This window comes from Strigops habroptila, chromosome 5 (assembly GCF_004027225.2).
Source record: "Strigops habroptila isolate Jane chromosome 5, bStrHab1.2.pri, whole genome shotgun sequence".
In the NCBI taxonomy this organism is placed as follows: Eukaryota; Metazoa; Chordata; class Aves; order Psittaciformes; family Psittacidae; genus Strigops; species Strigops habroptila.
The window spans coordinates 72107904-72126758 of record NC_044281.2 but is presented as its reverse complement, the minus strand read 5'-3'; the positions used below and the strand labels follow the sequence as shown (position 1 = coordinate 72126758).

The 18855-nt window shown below is 38.8% G+C and overlaps 1 protein-coding gene across 6 annotated transcripts in view; it reads right to left on the bottom strand.

Moving 5' to 3' along the window:
• The window catches only part of SHOC2 (SHOC2 leucine rich repeat scaffold protein), a 72101-nt gene that overhangs the window by 7312 nt on the left and 45934 nt on the right, over window positions 1–18855 (bottom strand). For all 6 annotated transcript variants that reach the window (XM_030486278.1, XM_030486279.1, XM_030486276.1 and 3 more), the window contains 5 exons: window positions 7902–8032; window positions 4398–4586; window positions 3039–3161; window positions 832–969; window positions 227–344 (listed from right to left, as the gene is read on the bottom strand). In XM_030486278.1, coding sequence (XP_030342138.1) covers window positions 227–344; window positions 832–969; window positions 3039–3161; window positions 4398–4586; window positions 7902–8032 — 699 coding nt within the window. The remainder of the gene's footprint in view (window positions 1–226; window positions 345–831; window positions 970–3038; window positions 3162–4397; window positions 4587–7901; window positions 8033–18855) is intronic.

The following is an 18855-nucleotide window of genomic DNA, read 5'->3' as shown; positions in this document are numbered from 1 at the left end:
GCAGAACTGAAAAAAGCTAGATCATGCATTCCACAGCAGTTCAGCAAGATAAAGATCATATGCTATAGTGCTCTTCCTGTGGCACATGCTTCACATCAGGTTATGTATATCTAGAAGTTTGAAATGAATGTGGTGGCTTCTACTGATAGCACAGTAGATGCTCGTCTCACGTCAGTAAGTGCTTTGGCTCAGGCATACTGCATAAAACCAGAAAAAAGGATCTTACCAATTTCCTCAGGAAGGTGTGTGAGAAGATTCTCTCCAAGCCCAAGGTGTGTCAGATTGGTAAGGTGACCGATACCTCTGGGAAGGGTGGTCAACTGATTATTGGTCAGAACCAATTTCTAAGGGAAAAAACACATGTTTAAAAATTAATCTAATGACTTTTGCTTTGAATGACAGCAAATAATAAGATAAATAACTGAAATATTGATAGGTTCTACTCTCCAGCATTTGAACAAAAAAATTTCTACCCTTCACCAACATTTCAGACTTCTATTAGCTCCACTGAACGTAAAAATAGAATAGTATATATAAAACATCTGCCTAAATATAAAAGCTTTCATGAACATGACTGAAATCCTGTGGCAGTATTGTACTCATGGTACAACAGTTAAACAGTTTCGAAGAGTTAAACTCCTTCAAAATTTGTTCAGTATTAACTGATAAATCTGGGGAAGAATTAGTGTGGACAATGAAGTCGCACAAGAATCTTAACTTTGGTTCTATGTCCATTCCCAAATAGTTTCCCCCATTCAACTAGCTGCAATTAAATCAGCATGGTGTAAATAAAGGACGTAAGATGTTTATCTTGGCCAATTATTGTTTCACCTGCAGATCCTTGAGGTAAGCTATTTCATTTGGCAAGGATTCCAGTTTGTTTTCCTCTAGATCTAACTCTCGGAGTTTCCGTAGATTTCCAATTCCATGGGGAAGTTTCTTTAGGAGATTGTTGGACAAGATGAGAACCTAAAAAAAACCAAATTCCAAACAACCAAATACAGAGTTTCAGTAAGGCAGTAAGCAAATAACAAGTTAAGACAGGATCTTTTTATATTTTCAAGTAATTAAGTCCAAGATTAGCCTACATGTAAATTTAGAAGCAAACTAAAAAGATTAAATAAATCAATTTGATGATTAGCATCTTTTTTCTTTTTAAGTCTTTAATGATACAAATACATAGATTTACGAGAGAATTCTTTCAAATATTATTTTACATAATCATAACTGCAGAGCAAAACCAAAGAACACCTTATTTCTTCTAATGACCAAAGAAAAACAATTTCTTCCTGGACTTCCCCATCATTTTATTACGCTTCCTTATAACTTTCTCATAACCACGTTTTACATTATTTGCTGTGCTTGCCAAATTCTCCTTAAAAAGCGTAATACTTCCTCTTCTCCCTGTGTGCCTTTGGTGCAGCCAGCAAGTAAACACGCAGGTCAGAGCACCGAAGCAGAACACTGCATAGGTATCCACTGGTTTTCCGAAACAGCCTCCTATCACACACCTGCCCCTCCTACAGTGTTAACATCTTGTTTTTCTCCTCCTTTCTAATTTGAATTATAAATACCCTAGGCTCTAGAAATGTGTCCATTGTAACAAGCAAATTAACAGGGGTTACACCAGCATACCCTTTTTCCTCCAGAGAAGTCTTGCAGTCCTTAGAACTAATCAAGCCTTGTGACAACATAGTGAGTAGTCAGGTAATTAATTACTGATTAAACAATGCTATTACCCAGTTATTTAACAAGGTACATTGAAAGACAAGGATGTGAAAGAGCACCCAGTGTGGACCCTCACCCTAGACACACAACTCCCTGCTAAGCCAGCCAAGGTTGCAAATGCCTGGCTTGTACCAATCCCAATTCTTACTAGCTTTGTGTAACATGGAAACACCAAAGGCATGAACAGAATAGAAAAACAAGGCTGAAACTGAAGTGAAAATCAAAATGAATAAAGCAAAAGTCTTAGCATGAGCACAAGCAGTACGTTGGTGGCCTTCCTTTATGCGCTACGCTATACACAGAATGATAAGAATAGTAATGTTTTAATCGCATATCAAGAAACAAAGGCAGGAACAGAAAATATTACCTACGTGCAACGCAGCTGACTTAGCACTGCTGTGGGAACCTTCACTTTTGTGTAAACACTGCCCAAATAGTTCTTTGTATTTGATTCTTTAATTACAGGGAAAAATAGCACTAACGGGTCTGCAAACCATGCAGCTCTCCAGCTTCAGCAGTCGGCAGACCACCAGCAAACCCAGTTGTTAGAGGTTACTAATGTCCTAGTCACATCAATCACAGCCTTAACTCAAAGGGAACTGGGCCACTAAATAGCTATTAATCTGCCATATAATTTTTGCCCCAAACTACAGGAATTCTTAGTTGTTCAGAGCAGCAATCACACAGGGAATGTGCAGTTTCAAATATGCCATTTGCTATTGTACTTTAACAGATTTTTCCCAGCAACTCAGAGAGTCTACGAAGTCCCCTCAACTGCCTGAACAAGCACCTCTATCTTTACATGTCCCTCCAAGGCAATTAAGTTTGTCTCTGCTGAGGGTACCTTGGGAAACAGGACTAAGGGACACAAGAAGTTTAGTTCACGGTTTCAACCTATGAGTTCTTCCCCCTCAAATGCTGAGAATTCCCACCCAGTTGCCTACAGGGTTCATGGTGCTACATTCAAGCCACCTCTAGCTGTAGACCATTTCATTAAGCTTTTCTGATCCCTGCTGTTTCCATGCTGGTCTCTCCAGGAATCAAATTGAGTTCAGTGCTGTTGCATTTACAACAGTAACTTTCTACATAGTTAAGAATATATATGTACTTAGCCCTTTGTGCACAGACATACATCTAGAGCCTAAAGAAAAACATTCAAAAAGCTCTTATAATAACCCTAACCAGATGGAACACTTCTAATCAAATAGCAGACATACACATATTTATTTGGCTTTATTTGACCCAAAAGTAATATTGCTTAAACCTGAAGTAGAGGGATTCACTTAGCTGTTCATTTATTCTCTTCTCACCTCAAGAGAAACAAGCCCAGACACATCCTCAGGGATTTTTGTGAGCTGATTAGTCGCTAAGTTCAGTTCTACCATACTAGTCCAAGTCCCGAAGTCCAAGGGGAGAGAGGTCAGCTGATTGTCCTGTGATTTAACATATCAAACATTTAGGGTCCATGCTTGCAAGAAGTTGGCAAAGCACCCGAGTTATTAAACAAACTGCTTAATGCTTCATAACAAAATAGTCGATAATTAAATCAGAAGAATAAAACATTGGTAATTGTCCAAATATTTAATTCCTCCAAACATAATAAATAATAAGCAGTCCTGACCTAGAGTAACCTAATTGTATTACCAAAATGAAGTAGAAAAATCAGAAGTACACAATTCTCAAGATTCCATGCATCTCAGTAGTTAAAATGGATTTTTTTGTCCGTCCTTTGCTGAATACAATGGAGAGTGGGGAGGAAAAAAATAAGATAAAATTCACCATAACTTTCAAAGGTGCTATCAGAAATGCTGAAATCCTAAAAATATATGGAGTTTACTAAACAAAGAAAACCCTCAAACAAGAAAGCCAAAAAACCCAACCCAAAACAAAACAAACACACAAAAGAAAACCAAACAAAAAACCCAAACCCAAGAACAAACAAACAAGTAAAAGTATCTGAAATGAACCTGAACATCTAACTGCTCAAAATGCTGCTACAAAATTTGATCTAGAGTAAACACCATGAAATCTAAAACCACCCAGATCATACAAAGTCCTGGTAAACATGCAAATTTACAAACAGGTATGTGATAAAAGATGTTCTTAATGCAAATTAAGAATCCATTTCTATCAAAAGATATTCTAAACCAGTAGCTGAGCTTAGCTACTGCACAAACATTATTTTCTTTAAATAAGTTTCTTTTCCCTAGTTCTCTTCACTCTAAGTGTACATAGCACAGACTTAAAGGCTCTTTTACTGTGCTTTACAACTACTGCCAAAAGTCTCCAAACTTTGGTTTTGAAAGAATATATTCAAAAAATATATTTTACATAATATTGTTTATAATCTAAACTGTAACAGTAGAAGGGGGGGAAAAAATAAGCTCCTCTACATGCTTGTGTCTCACGTGAATATTCAGTAACTTTGCAACCAACTTTCTTACTTTCATTGTTCAAACTTCAGCAAATGCGACAAAAGCTTAACTAAAACAAAGACAAAATAGTAACATCTTGGTAGTACATTTTTAAACTAATACAGATTTGTTTCTATACATGACAGCAGCAGCATCCACTTCAGTGTGTTAAGTGTTAAGTTTGCCAGAATTCACGGAGCAGCAAACAGTGCTCCTCATTGATTTTACACACAGTAGCATGTTTCTGTGCCTCACCTTCATGTTCAGCTTACTTAATACTTTAGCTCTAGAGAAAATTCCAAAGGGGATTTTATTGATGCGGTTGTGCTCCATATTGAGAGAGTAGATTGTGGAGAACTGGGACGGGCCACCCACAGGATAGGACTGGAAGCAGTTCCTGGCCAGTGTTAAACTAGTCAGTTTGACAAGGCTGGATAAAAGACCCTGTAGAGAGAAGAAAACCACCCAGGAACTTAAGACAGATTTATTTGAATACATCTTTTTTTCCCTCATGGGTCTAATTAGAAATGTTTCCCCCCCCCTCAAGTCCATCCCCTAAGTAAGTGTTGCAACACATAAACCAGTGTTAAATTTGATAAAACTTCCATCAGCAACAACCTCTGCTCACAGGAATCAGCATTACCTTATTTCCCCCTTTCTCCTTACACACTGCCAAAAAGCAAACATATCATATTTAGAAGCACAAGCTTAGGAGGTTTTGTAACTCGTTTCTCCTCCAAAAGGAATTTTTTTAATAACACATTGCTAAACCTTGGGCAGCTCTGAAGAGCACTGTCAGCAACACGTCCCTCCTGAGCAGCAGTCCTGCCTTTGGCCAACGCCACCCGACTGCAGCCCGCTGAGGTTTGATGTCTGCTCACAGTGAAGAGTGGGGCCCAAAGAAGTATCAACTGCGTGCACCATTTTTCAAACAGATGGCTGATACTTCCAGTACAAAGCTTTGATAATTTAATTAAAATCCGTATTGTGATCACACCTGGTAGAAGTTTCTTTTTAGTCTGTACCAGTTTCAGATTATGGGATAGGTCGGAGAAAAAGAATAGGAGGGGAAGAGTTTGGAAATTCCAAAATTTTTTCCTGTTTTTAAAATATTCTTAAACAGTTATTACTCCACCTTTCCCCCACCACCTCCTTCAGAAATGAAAAGCAAGAAGTCTGGAGTTAAACTGGATAGCAATGGTTGCCCATTGAATCCAGAGTCTCATTTCACTTTCCAATCTAATTAGATTCTAAAATCTCAGCAGCACGGATCTCAGAGTTTACCTGGTAGGTACATGCCAAGCACGTTGCTGGAACTGTGGAGGTGAATAATAAGATCTAAATTACTGCTGAAGTGTCACCTTTGCTTATCACTGTGCTAACTTGAACTCAGCCCTAGTTGCTTAAGTATTATAGAAATTGGAGATTTATTCATGGCATTACATACCATAAATAATGCAACATCTGCAATCAGGAATGCATGGCAATAAGATAATGATTCCAACCATATTCCTAATGTCAGTATTTTTGGATGGCAATTTCAGTGCTATATTCACTGTAAAAGCTTGAAGAACATGGCTTTGCTGTTTCACCAGGAAAGCTTTGGCTACTTTTCTAAATAGTTCATTAACATCATTGTAAATAAATCAGCATCAAATAGGGACTTGTCTACATGTCATGGCTAAAACTTTAAGCACTGACATACAATTCTGGGGGCATCTCAGTAAATATCAGTGAAGCAATTTTCCCCCTAAAGATAAAATAATGGATCTTCAAATCAGTATTAATCTAACCTAATCATTAACTAGTATAATCTTTGATTAGGAAATACTGCTTCTAGCTATACTTTAATTAACAGATACTCTTTGTCCTAGGGTTAGGCAGTCCCTGAGCTCTATTACAAAAACACTTGATTGCTTCAAATGGATCTTGGCATTTCAAAAAAGCCATTTTTGAAGTCTGCTTCCATACAAATAATATTAAAAATATGTTAGCTAATACACTCTAATAGCCTAGAGTAATTAAACACATTTGAAGGAGAGCGAGAGAGCTTTGGCAGTACAAAGAACAATGCTCTTCTATCTGTGAGAGCTGTGGCAGCGCTGCCTTCTCCCAGCCCATCCTTTTAAGATAAAATATTTATTAGGCATTGTGTCAGCAGCTTCAGCTGTGTTTTGAAATTCAGAAGTTTCTTCTACAAATATAGTTCTTTGTGTTATAGCACAGAATGTTTAAACAGATTACAGTATAAACTATACACTTCTGAAAGGTAGCAGCTTACGTGTTAACATATTGTTGGCAAATACACGTGAAGAAGGCAGCGCAGTCACGAAGAGTTTTGTATTATGACTGAACATATTTAAAGCAAGTAATCATCCCTCGCATTAGTTTTCTGTAATTATACCATAGGTGCTTTTACAATATGTCTGGGTGGGGTGGGCTAGCTTTAGCTCTCATCTTAAAAGCAGCCTGGTGGCTTTCACTCTGCAGTGTTTTCTTAAATGATAGTTTTACCTAAACGTTTATTAAATTCTCTGTTTTCAGTCCATCACTGCTGAGTTCAGAAATTTATCTGAAAGAAAGTACTTACTGCATTACTACGAGTACTTTGCCTAACTCCAAATGCATTCTTTTTCCTTCTATCTGTAGTTTCCTATATACCTCTTTAGATAACATTTTAACTCTTTTTACACTATTAATTTATACAGTTTGGGCAGGTGGGGATGACAGCTTAGAAAAGCTGTTTGGACCATGTTTAAAACAGAGCAGAATATAAACTCTATGTTGTGGCCTGAAGTCTTCATCTCAAAAGATTCTAAAGCAATGGAAAAAAATATCCAGAATAATAATAAATCACATCAGATTTATTTTCCTGTCATCAGGGCAATTCTTCCCAGGCACTAATGCTTCAAGTCAAACACTTTTCTCTAAATGTTTACTAGCACCAAAAGTATACAGTATGCAGCTGAGCAGCTCATACTCTGCTGCCCTGATAGTCTCAAGAAATTAAGAAAACAAAAAGGTTTAAAGGTATGACCCAGCAGTTTGAATAGTTTCCAAGTCTGCAGACATCAAAGCTGTATTTAAAAAATGGTCTGTCACCAACTAGCTACCCAGGACTGTGAAACTGGAGTCTGCAGGGGCATGTTTCAGAAAACGCTAGAGAAGGAATACACAAAACTGTACAGATGCACTGAGGACTAGGACCTTCTGCCTCTTCACCCCCGAGCCAACAAAGCACTCTGTTCAGGGAATGTGTTAATTGAAGAGACTGACAAGGTAGCTCCAGAACTTCTAACTATGAACATTTTCCTTGGTCCCACGCTAAGCCTGAAAGCAAGAGAGACCAAGCTAAGACAATCAAGTGTAGTAGCTATGAAAAGCAAAGCAAGAGAACAGATTTCTCTTTCCCTTTCTCCCATGATCCTCGCAGAGTCACTGGAAACTGAAAAACAATGTAAATTCTTATTTTTCATAACTGATGGAAGGTGTGTCAGTGAGTTGCCAGATGATATCACTTTGGTTGTCAACAGCACACTTTTCCACATTAAAATGAGAATGCTGAGACCAGGTAGTTGCGACACTTTCTTAAAGGTCATTCTTGGCTTGATTAGATGGAGAAAAAGATATCGCATTTTTCATTTTTCTACTTCTTCCCCACCTCCATGAAAGAATAATTTCACATGTTCCAACCCCTCTACAACACACTGATGCCTTACAACAACCTTCCCTTCCCAGTCCACTCCCTCTAATTCTCACCTCTGGTAAAGTAGAGATGTTGTTATTCTCCAGGTTCAGTTCATCAAGTTCACTGCACTTTGCTAAAGACTTCGGAATTGCTGACAGCCTATTGTACCTCAGGCCAAGACGACTTAGACTGGACAGATTTCCTACAGGTAGGAAACAGGTATTAATATATCATTAGATTAACACAAAGGCAAAGAACAAGGTTTGACTTCTGAATCTTCTGTTGTCTCACACTCCACTTCAAATATCTTCACATGGTGAAACAGAGCTATCATCCCAGAACAAGAGGTACACAGATTACAGTGCTTTCCAATGCTCAAGTCAGCAGAAGTAGATTGTGCACATTAAATATCCTTCATAAGTTACGAACAATATGGTAAGCAAGCAAGACTTATGTCCTATTGCAGAAGTCCTTCTAGCCTGATCCTTCTACCATGAAAAAACTCTATCATTTTCCAGATGTCCCCGAAGTGACTTTTTAAAATTACAGATAGCATCATTCAATGAGGTGACTCATATTACCAGAACTTGGGCATACATCACACAGCTCTGGTCCTGGCAAAACAATTTCCACTACGAGGGGGGGGAAACCCTTTACCATCCTTCAAAAGCAACCAAGTCGTTAAAAAGTGATGAGGTGGGGGAAACTTGCAACTTGAAAATTTTCCATCTGAAGCTGCCTTTAGCTCCAACTTTTACCATTTAACAAGTTCTCAAGACCAAAGTCAACTGCTTAAGGATGACTTTGAACTACATGGTGCTGGGGCATTTAGACTCTCCTGCAGGGCATAGGACCTGGAATTTCACTGAAAAGTTAACTGGCAAATAGTTGCAAATAGTAACAGTGCTTTGTCTTCTGGCTCATCCCTATGATCAGAAAATGTGTCTGTGCACGTGTGTACATCACACTAGTGAAGCCTGTGAACAGATTCACACAATTAGTTCCTTGCAAAACATTCGCTATTTTGCACTGATTTTTACAACCACTCATGGCACAACACATTTGTTCTGCAAACTGAAGTATGAGAAAGACACACTGGAAAAGAAACATAAGATTTAACAAATGGTAGCAAGAATAATCAGAAACAACTTATCAAGGGAGCTTAATATGGTACAAGTCTAACTACTCATTAAATGAAGGCTGTATTAATGTCTATGCATAAGTATTTATACAAAGGTTACTGGAACACAGCAAAGGAAGAAGCAAATGTAGCATATGAAGTATTTGCTTGGAAGCCAAGGATGAAACAAAATAAAAAGAAATGGAGGATGAAAATTAATACATATGCCACAGCGGGATCTGGCAGACAGTGGAAAAGTCTCAACAAGGGAAGTGGCAAAATAATTCTTTCCTGACCTTGGTCAAAATACACCGAGAGAACTGGTCAAAATATACTGTAAGAATGACCCTAAATCAGTAAGTAGCTGGGAACACAGCTAGTAAAAACTGCAAATTGGGACTGTGGTATGATTCTCTGTAGCTACTAGAATAGAGATTCACAAGAGCAGTGAAAGTAAAAAACCAACCAAACAGAAAACCCCAACCACAAACAAACAAAATGCTGCACAAAACAGCCAAACAAAAAACCCTAATATAGAACAAAAGTTATCCAGGTCTTACAAATCAAGAAATAAAAGATGAATTTTCAGTGCGTACCTGATATTTAGCTAAGAAGCTTAGGAACATATTTCATTTAGTATCACGAATAACTAAACAAAAGTTAAACGAGCAGGTAGCCACCCAGAGTTACTTAACTAGTAGTATCTCCCACTGGGATTTTCATTTATATTTGTAAGTAAGTGCTTTCTTTCTGAGCAAGTATACAATTAGCTGTTGCAGAAATGGCAAAGAAAGTCTTCCCTTAACAACAAAAAGGCATTTAAAACCCAGGGCTATCAATATTGCTCTTAATCTTTTGAGGTGAAATCCTACAGTGCATATGCACATTAAAGAGAGTTAATTAAGCCCTATTTTGATCCTACAATCCACTAGTATAAAGATGCACATTTGTACATAATGTAGCTATTTCGTGCCGTGTTTGGTGAGACCTGGCACTGCTGGCTATATGGGAAACAAGCCTCACTTCACAGGATAAGACATCCTATTGCAAGGCAGCAAGATCACCAGGAACCACCATTCTAGGGATGAACAGAGTACATCCTGACTGCCTTTCTCTGAATTATTTAGTGCTTTACTAACAAAACAAACTGTACACAAAATACCAATCTACTATTCTTTTCACTACTTAAACCTTGAGCTAGATGCCAGCATGGATTTTTCAGGCAAAGAGGACGAACAGGGAACAGCTCTAGCAGACAGCACGATGCCAACTGTTGCTTAGCAATACAACGTCGCTGTGCCAGTTCCCAGATTGTGAGCACAGGTTGTATGTATATGGCTCTCTTCCTACCAGCAATGTGGCATTTCAGAGAAATGAAACAAGGCAGCCATTAGAGAGAGCCAAACTGTACCATAATTTTCCAGGAGAAAATGACACACGTTGGCTAGCCTCATGGCATTATCAGAAAGGAGGCAGTTCCCAGTAAATTTGTTTTATCATAAATAGCATTTCTCAATAGAACTTTATCACTGTTTCTCTCCTCGTTATCTTTCTACTGCATGGGAAAAGCACGCAGAAGCATAACAGAAGAGACATCCTGTGTACCACATTCCCTATGACTGTTTTACACACCACAGCACTAAATACAGTTATTCCTGAGAACAAAAGCAGCAAGATTTCAGCTGGAGCTTCATCAGTAGCACCTTTCCCACTGCTCCTGAAAGGACTGTCCTGCACCCAGCTGATGCAGGCAGTATGGGCTGCCTTCTCATTTCAAGCCAGAACTTATTTATAGCAAATTTATTGCCATTTAGTCTTCTGTCAGAAAGACTCAGACACCTTTTCATCCTCATCAGAGTTCATATTCACACCTCATTGTGAACTTGTGAACATATTACGGTGAGAAACCCTTATCAGCTTTTATCTTCACACACTGGAAAAGACAGATCTTGAGTCTCCTCCTCACAAAATCATCATCTAAGAATGATCCTTAGAGCTCTTCCCTCTGCTCAGCATGTTGAAACTTAACTCCTTTTTTTCTTTTTTATTTGAAAAAGGACTCAGCACAATGATGTTAATATTTCATAGAATCACAGAATGGTTTGGCTTGGAAGGGACCTTAAAGCTCACCCAGCTCCAACCCCCTGCCACGGGCAGGGACACCTTCCACTAGAGCAGGTTGCTCCAAGCCCCTGTGTCCAACGTGGCCTTCAACACTGCCAGGGATGGGGCAGCCACAGCTTCTCTGGGCACCTTGTGCCAGCGCCTCAGCACCCTCACAGGGAAGAACTTCTGCCTTATATCTAATCTAAATCTACTCTCTGTCTGTTTAAAGCCATTGCCACTTGTCCTATCACTACATGCTCTTGTAAAAAGTCCCTCTCCATATTTATTGTAGCCCCACCTTAGGTACAGGAAGCTGCTCTAAGGTCTCCCTCATGGTTCACCAGGCTCCATTTGCCTCATGGTCCATGGGCCAGCCACCAGGCAGCTGTCTAACACGCTCCCGCCTCTTCACTGCCTCTATGACTATGGAGTGACAAACTCCAGTTTGTAACAGGAACTGTTACAAGTTGCTAAACAGCACACCTGGTACACTGCATAATCATGATTTACAGCTCCCCTAGCTGATAGTCATATTGAGAGTATCACTCCTTATCACACTTTACAATGCTTGCACTCATCTCCATCTTCTCCAGTTCAGCTACTGGTTTCTGAGATGGCACCATGTTAGGTACTTCACTGACATGCGCTGTCAGGTTAAGTCTAAGAAATAAGGCAAGGAAGGTAAGAACTGATCACCAAAGTCATCAGGATCATCTGCGGTTGTACTTTTGTCACTGAAACTGTACCTCAGCAGTTCCTCTAAAATCAGCCCCTTGCAGGTTGAGTGACTCAGAAAATGCAGCACTAAATGTTCATGAACGTGACAGTTTGATAACCACAACTGAAAAGCAGCTACTAGTAGGAAAAGCAACAAGCAAAACCCCCTCCAACTTGTTTTCTTAGGGAGTGCACTGAAAAAAACCCTTGTAAACTCAACTACCCCATCCACTGGTACTTCTAAAAATACTAAAGCCTGACTAAGCCCTAAACTTATACCAGGCCTAAGAAAGTTACAGAAGAATTGTTTTAGTTCAACTTTTGGCATTAACAGTCACTCCTGAGGATGAGCCACCTTGTTTCAGGTCCGTTTTCTCACCAGCGAATGTACCGATGCTCATCAGTGAGCTCCACTTTGCGCAGCTCTCAGGTTTGAAGCAATGCAAGGGCAGAATTCATAATCACTTCACTGGAGTGACTGCATGTCTCTCTCTGGGTTAGCTGTTTAATTTACACAGAAATGAATTAAAAATACTTGGAAGCATGCAAATCCAGAAACATTAAATTAAACTCTCTTGCTATAAGAAGGACTCTAAATAGATGGTTTCAATTACATTCTTTATTAAAGGTACCTCAAAAATATTAGTCAAAGAATAAATAGGTGTTTGCCAATCCCAAAACAAAGAGAAGACTGGAAACAAAGCAGGAAACCATGCCTACAAAAACACACTTTTTAGAAAGACCATCTGAAGTGGTTCTCCAAGTAGAAGCAATACATCCCTTTCAATATTTCAAAATCAAGAGAAAAAGGAACTGGAATGTTGAATAATACAAATAAATCCAAATTCCTAATTCAAAGTCCTACCAGTGCATTCTAAATGGAATGAAAAATGCTCTTTTCTTCTGAGATTTACCACACCTCTTCCTTTCCCTCTCTTAGTTCAAGAATAATCCTTCAAATTCACTATCCTTCGATGAAGGGTCATTTATTTAGTGGGAAATGTTACTGCATCATTACTAAAAGATGGAATAATTAGTCTGTTTTATAGCACTTAGTTCATCAAGCGAGTTTGCTATCAGGAGCAGTTGCTTTCTCCTAAATAAACCAGAAGCATCAGATCAATTTAAAATCTGTTCATTAGAGAAAACTCTTCTGCATATAATGTTAAACACACAAGTTGAATTTATAAGAACTGTGCACATGAAAACCCCAAAAGATTGTAATCAAAAGTATACATGAACCTCAGCATGCAATAGGTAATTACAAGAACTTGTGACAAACAACATGGTACTATTAAGTATTTCTGATCGTTTAACTTCTGTAAGTAGTCTTAGATATTGATTTGGCTCAACTTTACACAATGAGCAGCCACCTATTAAAGAGCATGTTTTACATGACCATACATTACCTCATAGAGTGCAGTTCACTTAATTCACAAAAGGAACTTCTAAGACAGACAAAAATGCTGGTTTGCATACAAAAGGTACCAGATGTTATTCCTAACAAATGGAAAGCAAGAGGTACATCCAAAATTACTTTGAAAAACTGGAAAAAGCCCAAAACCTTGATGTCACTTTTAAAAGAACATACATGAATTAAGCTCTAATACACCACATCGCATTAATCTCTTAGTGAGAATAACAATGATGACAATATGGAAGAAAAAACCGAAAGAGCTTCAATGAGTATGTTACAAAGAAGTTGGAACCTAAGGGCCTTGAAAATGTTTAGAATTGTATGGAAGAGACTAGAGAAGCCAGAGATGGCCAGCTACGGATAGAATTAACATTGCTTCAAATATTTCAACAGTGCTCCCAGTCTAAATGAGCTGTAAGTCAGAAGATGCCTGTATCACACTTTGTACTTACTATGTACTAGTTTTTCCAGATGTTGGCCATACTCCATGACAACTGTTGAACAGTTTCACAGATTTTTAGGTGAAAGGAGCTGTTGACCTGTTTAATCTAATCTCTTGTCAGAAAGCAAACCATTCCCCCTGATAGCTGTAGAGTAAAACCAAAGGTTTCAGATCAACAGGTTTAACCTTCAGCTGCATTCCACAAGCAAAGATGATGTCCGCTAATGACCAAGACTGTGATAGCACAAAGTGACTGGTCCAGCAAGACATCTGAAGGTGATCTCAGTGAGCATACTGCAGAGAAAGCAGAACAAAATCCCACAGTCATCTGATCTGGAGGCAAATCCTTCCTAAACCAAAGCCTATACATTTGTATGAATATAAACTTGCGTCACCAATCAATCACCTGAGAGGTCAAATCCCTTCTACAACCCGCAGAGCTGATATATCCCTAATGTTTAATAAACTCTGGCTAAAAGCTGATGTTTTAGGAAAATTGGGAATGGGGACAGAAAGGTGATGGGTCTGGGAAGGCAACCACTCAGGAAAACCGCAGAAGATAAAAGAATCCCTCCCGATCTTTGCTACCAACTACCAACGCCAAAGCATGAAATGTAATTATACTTCCAAATACAAAGGTATAATTGAACACAGCACAAACTCTGGATTTTATTGGTTTAAGAGTAAAGTGATTTTTAGTGTATTTTAATTTTTCTTTTTAGCCACCAATACATCCTGATACACCAGGCCAGCATAAGAGGCAGATTCAGACTCACAAGGGTCAGCAGGGTCTATCATTTTTTGCCCTGCTCAAACCAAAGTGCATTATCCTCCTTGCACAAAGTCTAGGAATTCTCATAAAGACATTATCTATTAGAAAGCTTTTTAACATTAATTTAAAATTAAACTCTACCACTCTGATTTAAACGCCATCTGAAGAGAGCAAAGGCATTCCTCTCTATTTTCAGTCCTAGAGTACCAACCAAACACAGGTTTTCCCTCATCATTTCAAGACTAAGGCTAAAGCACAACCATGTCAGCAACTGTTCATTTTTCAACTCTAATCACTGCTGACTGCCTATGTAGGAAAGATACACACAAGATACTGGCAAAACTTGAGTGACAGAGGCTCAAGTATCTGACGTGCACCACAGACAACACCTGCATATGGCTAGAGAACACAAAAACTCTTAGTGACATGTTTCTGAAACTAAGCTATGAAAATTCAACTTCATTTAATATGCGTTCATCAAAATGCATGCACCTAATAGACCTGCTTGTCTCGATTCTGATGTGTTCCTTTGAATCACTCTTCCCTCGTGCCTGCTTCTTACATAAAGGAAGATTATGGGCTTTTTCTTTCTGCAATATACCAATAATTCTGAAAAGGCTGAGCTGCAGTTATAATACATCTGTACATACTGGTCTCCACATCTAATTACTGTGTATGTACGTTCACTAAAATAAATTGTGCCCATCCTAATCTTAGCAGAATTCCAACCAAAATGAAAAACATTTTCATAAATACACATCAAATCAATAAACTCTGACTGAATGAGCCAATAGAAGTCTATCTTTTAAAGAATCACAGTACATATGTATTTAATAATATTGGGCTTGCAATGAAGATTTGTTAAAACAAAAAGGGAAATTCTAATTAGCTGAAAATAATACAAAAATACAAAAACACTTCACATTGCAGCAGAGTCAAAAGCAACAGCTGGGACGTATTTGGGGCTATCAATTAAAGTGTTGCGTTTTACTCAATTCATACTTCATACAATAACACAAAGCAACGACAATTTATTTCATTTAATTTTTCACTGCTAGTCTTATTCGCCTTTTCAACTGACTATTTAAAACCTTTCTCTGAAATTAAAGATTCATATAAATGTAAATCACATTGTAAGAACAGTTTATACCAAACTGGCAATGCAGAAAAAGCATTATCCTTTCCTAATAGATGTGTTTCATTTTTTTTCTAAGTCTGCTTATATATTCTACTATATAAGAAGTATATATAAGTATATATTCTACTATATAAGAATATAGAACATGTAAGACATGAATATACATTTGTGAACTTAGCTAATTAAGGAATGCCACAATTATTGTGTGCAGACCAGAGATCCGCCCAGTATCTTCTCCTCGGAAAAAAAATGCCCAACAGCAGATACCACAAGAAGAACCTAAGAAAAGGGGAAAGCACACCCTGAAACTTCCCCATGAGCCAAGGGAAGATTCGACTGTGTGTGTCTCAGTGAACTCCTTAATTTAGAAGCAACTGATACATTTTTCTTCTGCATAATTGTCACATTGCCCTGTGAGCTTTTAGTATCTACAGCAACCTGTGCAAACACTGAGACCTAAGTGTTCCCTACACATCGCACACAGTACAGTCTGCTTTTCATTGCTTTGAGGTCGAGCCCTCACAGCTTTGCTTCATCACTCCCTTTATACCGATGGAGGAGGCAGTGAGCAGTCACTTCCCACTTACCATCTCTGGCCACTCACTATTTTCTAGCCAATTTCACTGCTGTACATTTACTAAGTCTAGAATTGAAGCCAACAAGAACCAGAAGCTTCAGTCCCTTTATGAGACCACCAAGAGAACCAGCAAAGGCTTATAGTAACCCAGACATGAGAATAAAAGTGGGAGCAACTGCTTTCCACCAGATAAAGGCTGAGCCTATTGCAATTGCCCAATACTAGCAGAATCTAATTACAAATGTTTCATTAACAGCATAGCCCAAGAAAAAAGCTTCAGACAAAGCACTGAACACTGACCAGATCTCCTGATGTGAGTCTATGAAATGGGTTTGAGCCTGCAAAGCACTGAACACTCACAGACCAAAGCACTAGGTCATGTGCTTAACTGTTAAGAATATGAATATAGCTATCAAAGCTGAAGCAGGAGCCTATGCACTTTGCCTCATCAGAATGACGAGTAATTACTAACATCAAACCTGTCAGTCACGTACGAACATAACCCCTGAGCACTGAGGGAGCTGCAGGTGCTCTGCTGGGTCTCATCAGGACTATTTGTCAAACATAGAATCATAGAATCGTAAGGGTTGGAAAGGACCTTAAGATCATCTAGTTCCAATCCCCCTGCCATGGGCAGGGACACCTTGCCCTAAACCACGTGGTCCAAGGCTCTGTCCAACCTGGCCTTGAACACCGCCAGGGATGGAGCATCCACAACCTCCCTGGGCAACCCATTCCAGTGCCTCACCACCCTCACTGTAAAGAACTTCCTCCTTATATCTAACCTAAACTTCCCCTGTTTAAGTTTGAACCCATTACCCCTTGTCCTACCACTACAGTCCCTAAGGAAGAGTCCCTCCCCAGCATCCTTGTAGACCCCCTTCAGATACTGGAAGGCTGCTATGAGGTCACCATGCAGCCTTCTCTTCTCCAGGCTGAACAGCCCCAACTCTCTCAGCCATCTCAGAGTTAAGACTTCTCCAGTTTTGCTAAGCTTGCTAAACTTAGAATACCATTTAAAAGTAGTTCCACTTTTCTACAGACACATCTTTCCTAGGACTTCCAGGGACTTAAAGCTCTCAACCACAATTTGTACAACCTGTGCTGTACCAATTAGATATGGCCAGTTCTGGTCACGATGCTTCATGTATTTGATACCAATTATATGCTTCAAAAGTACTGCAGTGCTTTCAGAGGTACACTGGGGCTAAAGGGGTTAGAAGCCCAGTTTGTAGCATAATTTCAACTAGCAAAAATGGCAAAGCTATTCCATATACTTGCTTTCATGAGACTGGTTGATTTCAACTTCTGAGCTAATGTGCCACAGCGAAGGGCAGGAGTAGAGCACAGGGCTTTCAATATGCCTCTCATTTTCCTAACCATCTCTCAGGAACAGTGTCAGACACTGTAAAGTGTGTCCAGTGATGGGATTTTTTGTGCTTTTAAAGCATCATTTTGGAACATTTACAACTGACTATTCTTTTTCTTATTAAAATGTCTGCTGCCTTAAATGTCCATGAATATGGCACATTTGACTATAAGGAAACTGCACACGTACACACACAAAAGTAGAAAATTACAAAATACATGAAGAATCTGATTTTTTTAAAAGTTGTAATGCTGTTCCTGTTGAGTTACTTTCTCAAATAAGTGTTTCTGTGCTTTTAAACAAGAAATTGTGAACACATTTGTACAGAATTCTAAAATTAAAAGTTCAAAGAGGGAACATTCACCATGTGGTATTTGCAGCATGAAAAAGTCTAAGCTAGCTTGTAATCCAAAGAAACACTTTACTCCACCCAAAATTTGCTTTCTCTCTGTCTCAAAAGTCCAATTATTAATTTTAATATAAATGGTATGTTCTTCACCTTCTTTTATATATCCTTTTGGAAATATTAGTGTGCCAACTAAGCATACAGAGATAAGACATTGTGTATATAAAAGTAGATCAAAATGACCCCCCCAAAAAAACCCACCATGGGGGGGGGCATCTGCAATTAAAACACTAAGTACCTAAGATCGCACTATGATTTTGATTCTAGACTTGAGACTCTTGGAATGTGCTTAAGCCGTTCCACAAAGCTCATTTTTCTTACAGGAAGTGATCTAATATACAAAGTACTTTACAGTTTTCAATCAACAGAAATACAGATATGAATGTATTAAGCCAATATCTATAAAGCAAGACATTAGGTCACTTCCTGACAACTAATATCTAAAATCGACATTTGTTACTGCATGAAAGCATGCTTATACAGTGTTAGCTGAAACAAGAACTTTGTATTTTTACAGAGTGGCTATATTGGCTCTGCTACCTCTGTAATCACTGCTGATGCATAATCCCTTCCCTGCCACTCCCCTGCATGTCACCCTCCAACATCCCTTCCTCACAGCTCCAGCACATTGCAGTACAGTACTGTTAAGTTAGAAAACATGATTTTTTTCTTGTTTTTAATTGGTAGATTCAGAAGTCTTTCTGTGATAAACCCAAAACTTGGTTAGATAGTCCAGCAGTGAATTTAAGATGCAGTTTTCAAGTGGTTTTTTTGGGGAATGGGGAGGGCTTTTTTGTTTGGGGTGGGGGGATCAGAGTCTTTTTTGAGGGGAGGGAGAAACAGAAAATGAAAGGGGATGTTTTCCAAAGCAGCTTGACAGAAACATCCTTCAATGAAAAAAAAGAGGCCTCCATCAGAAGAGCGTCCATGGGGAGGAGGGGACAGACCTGGCAGTAATGGA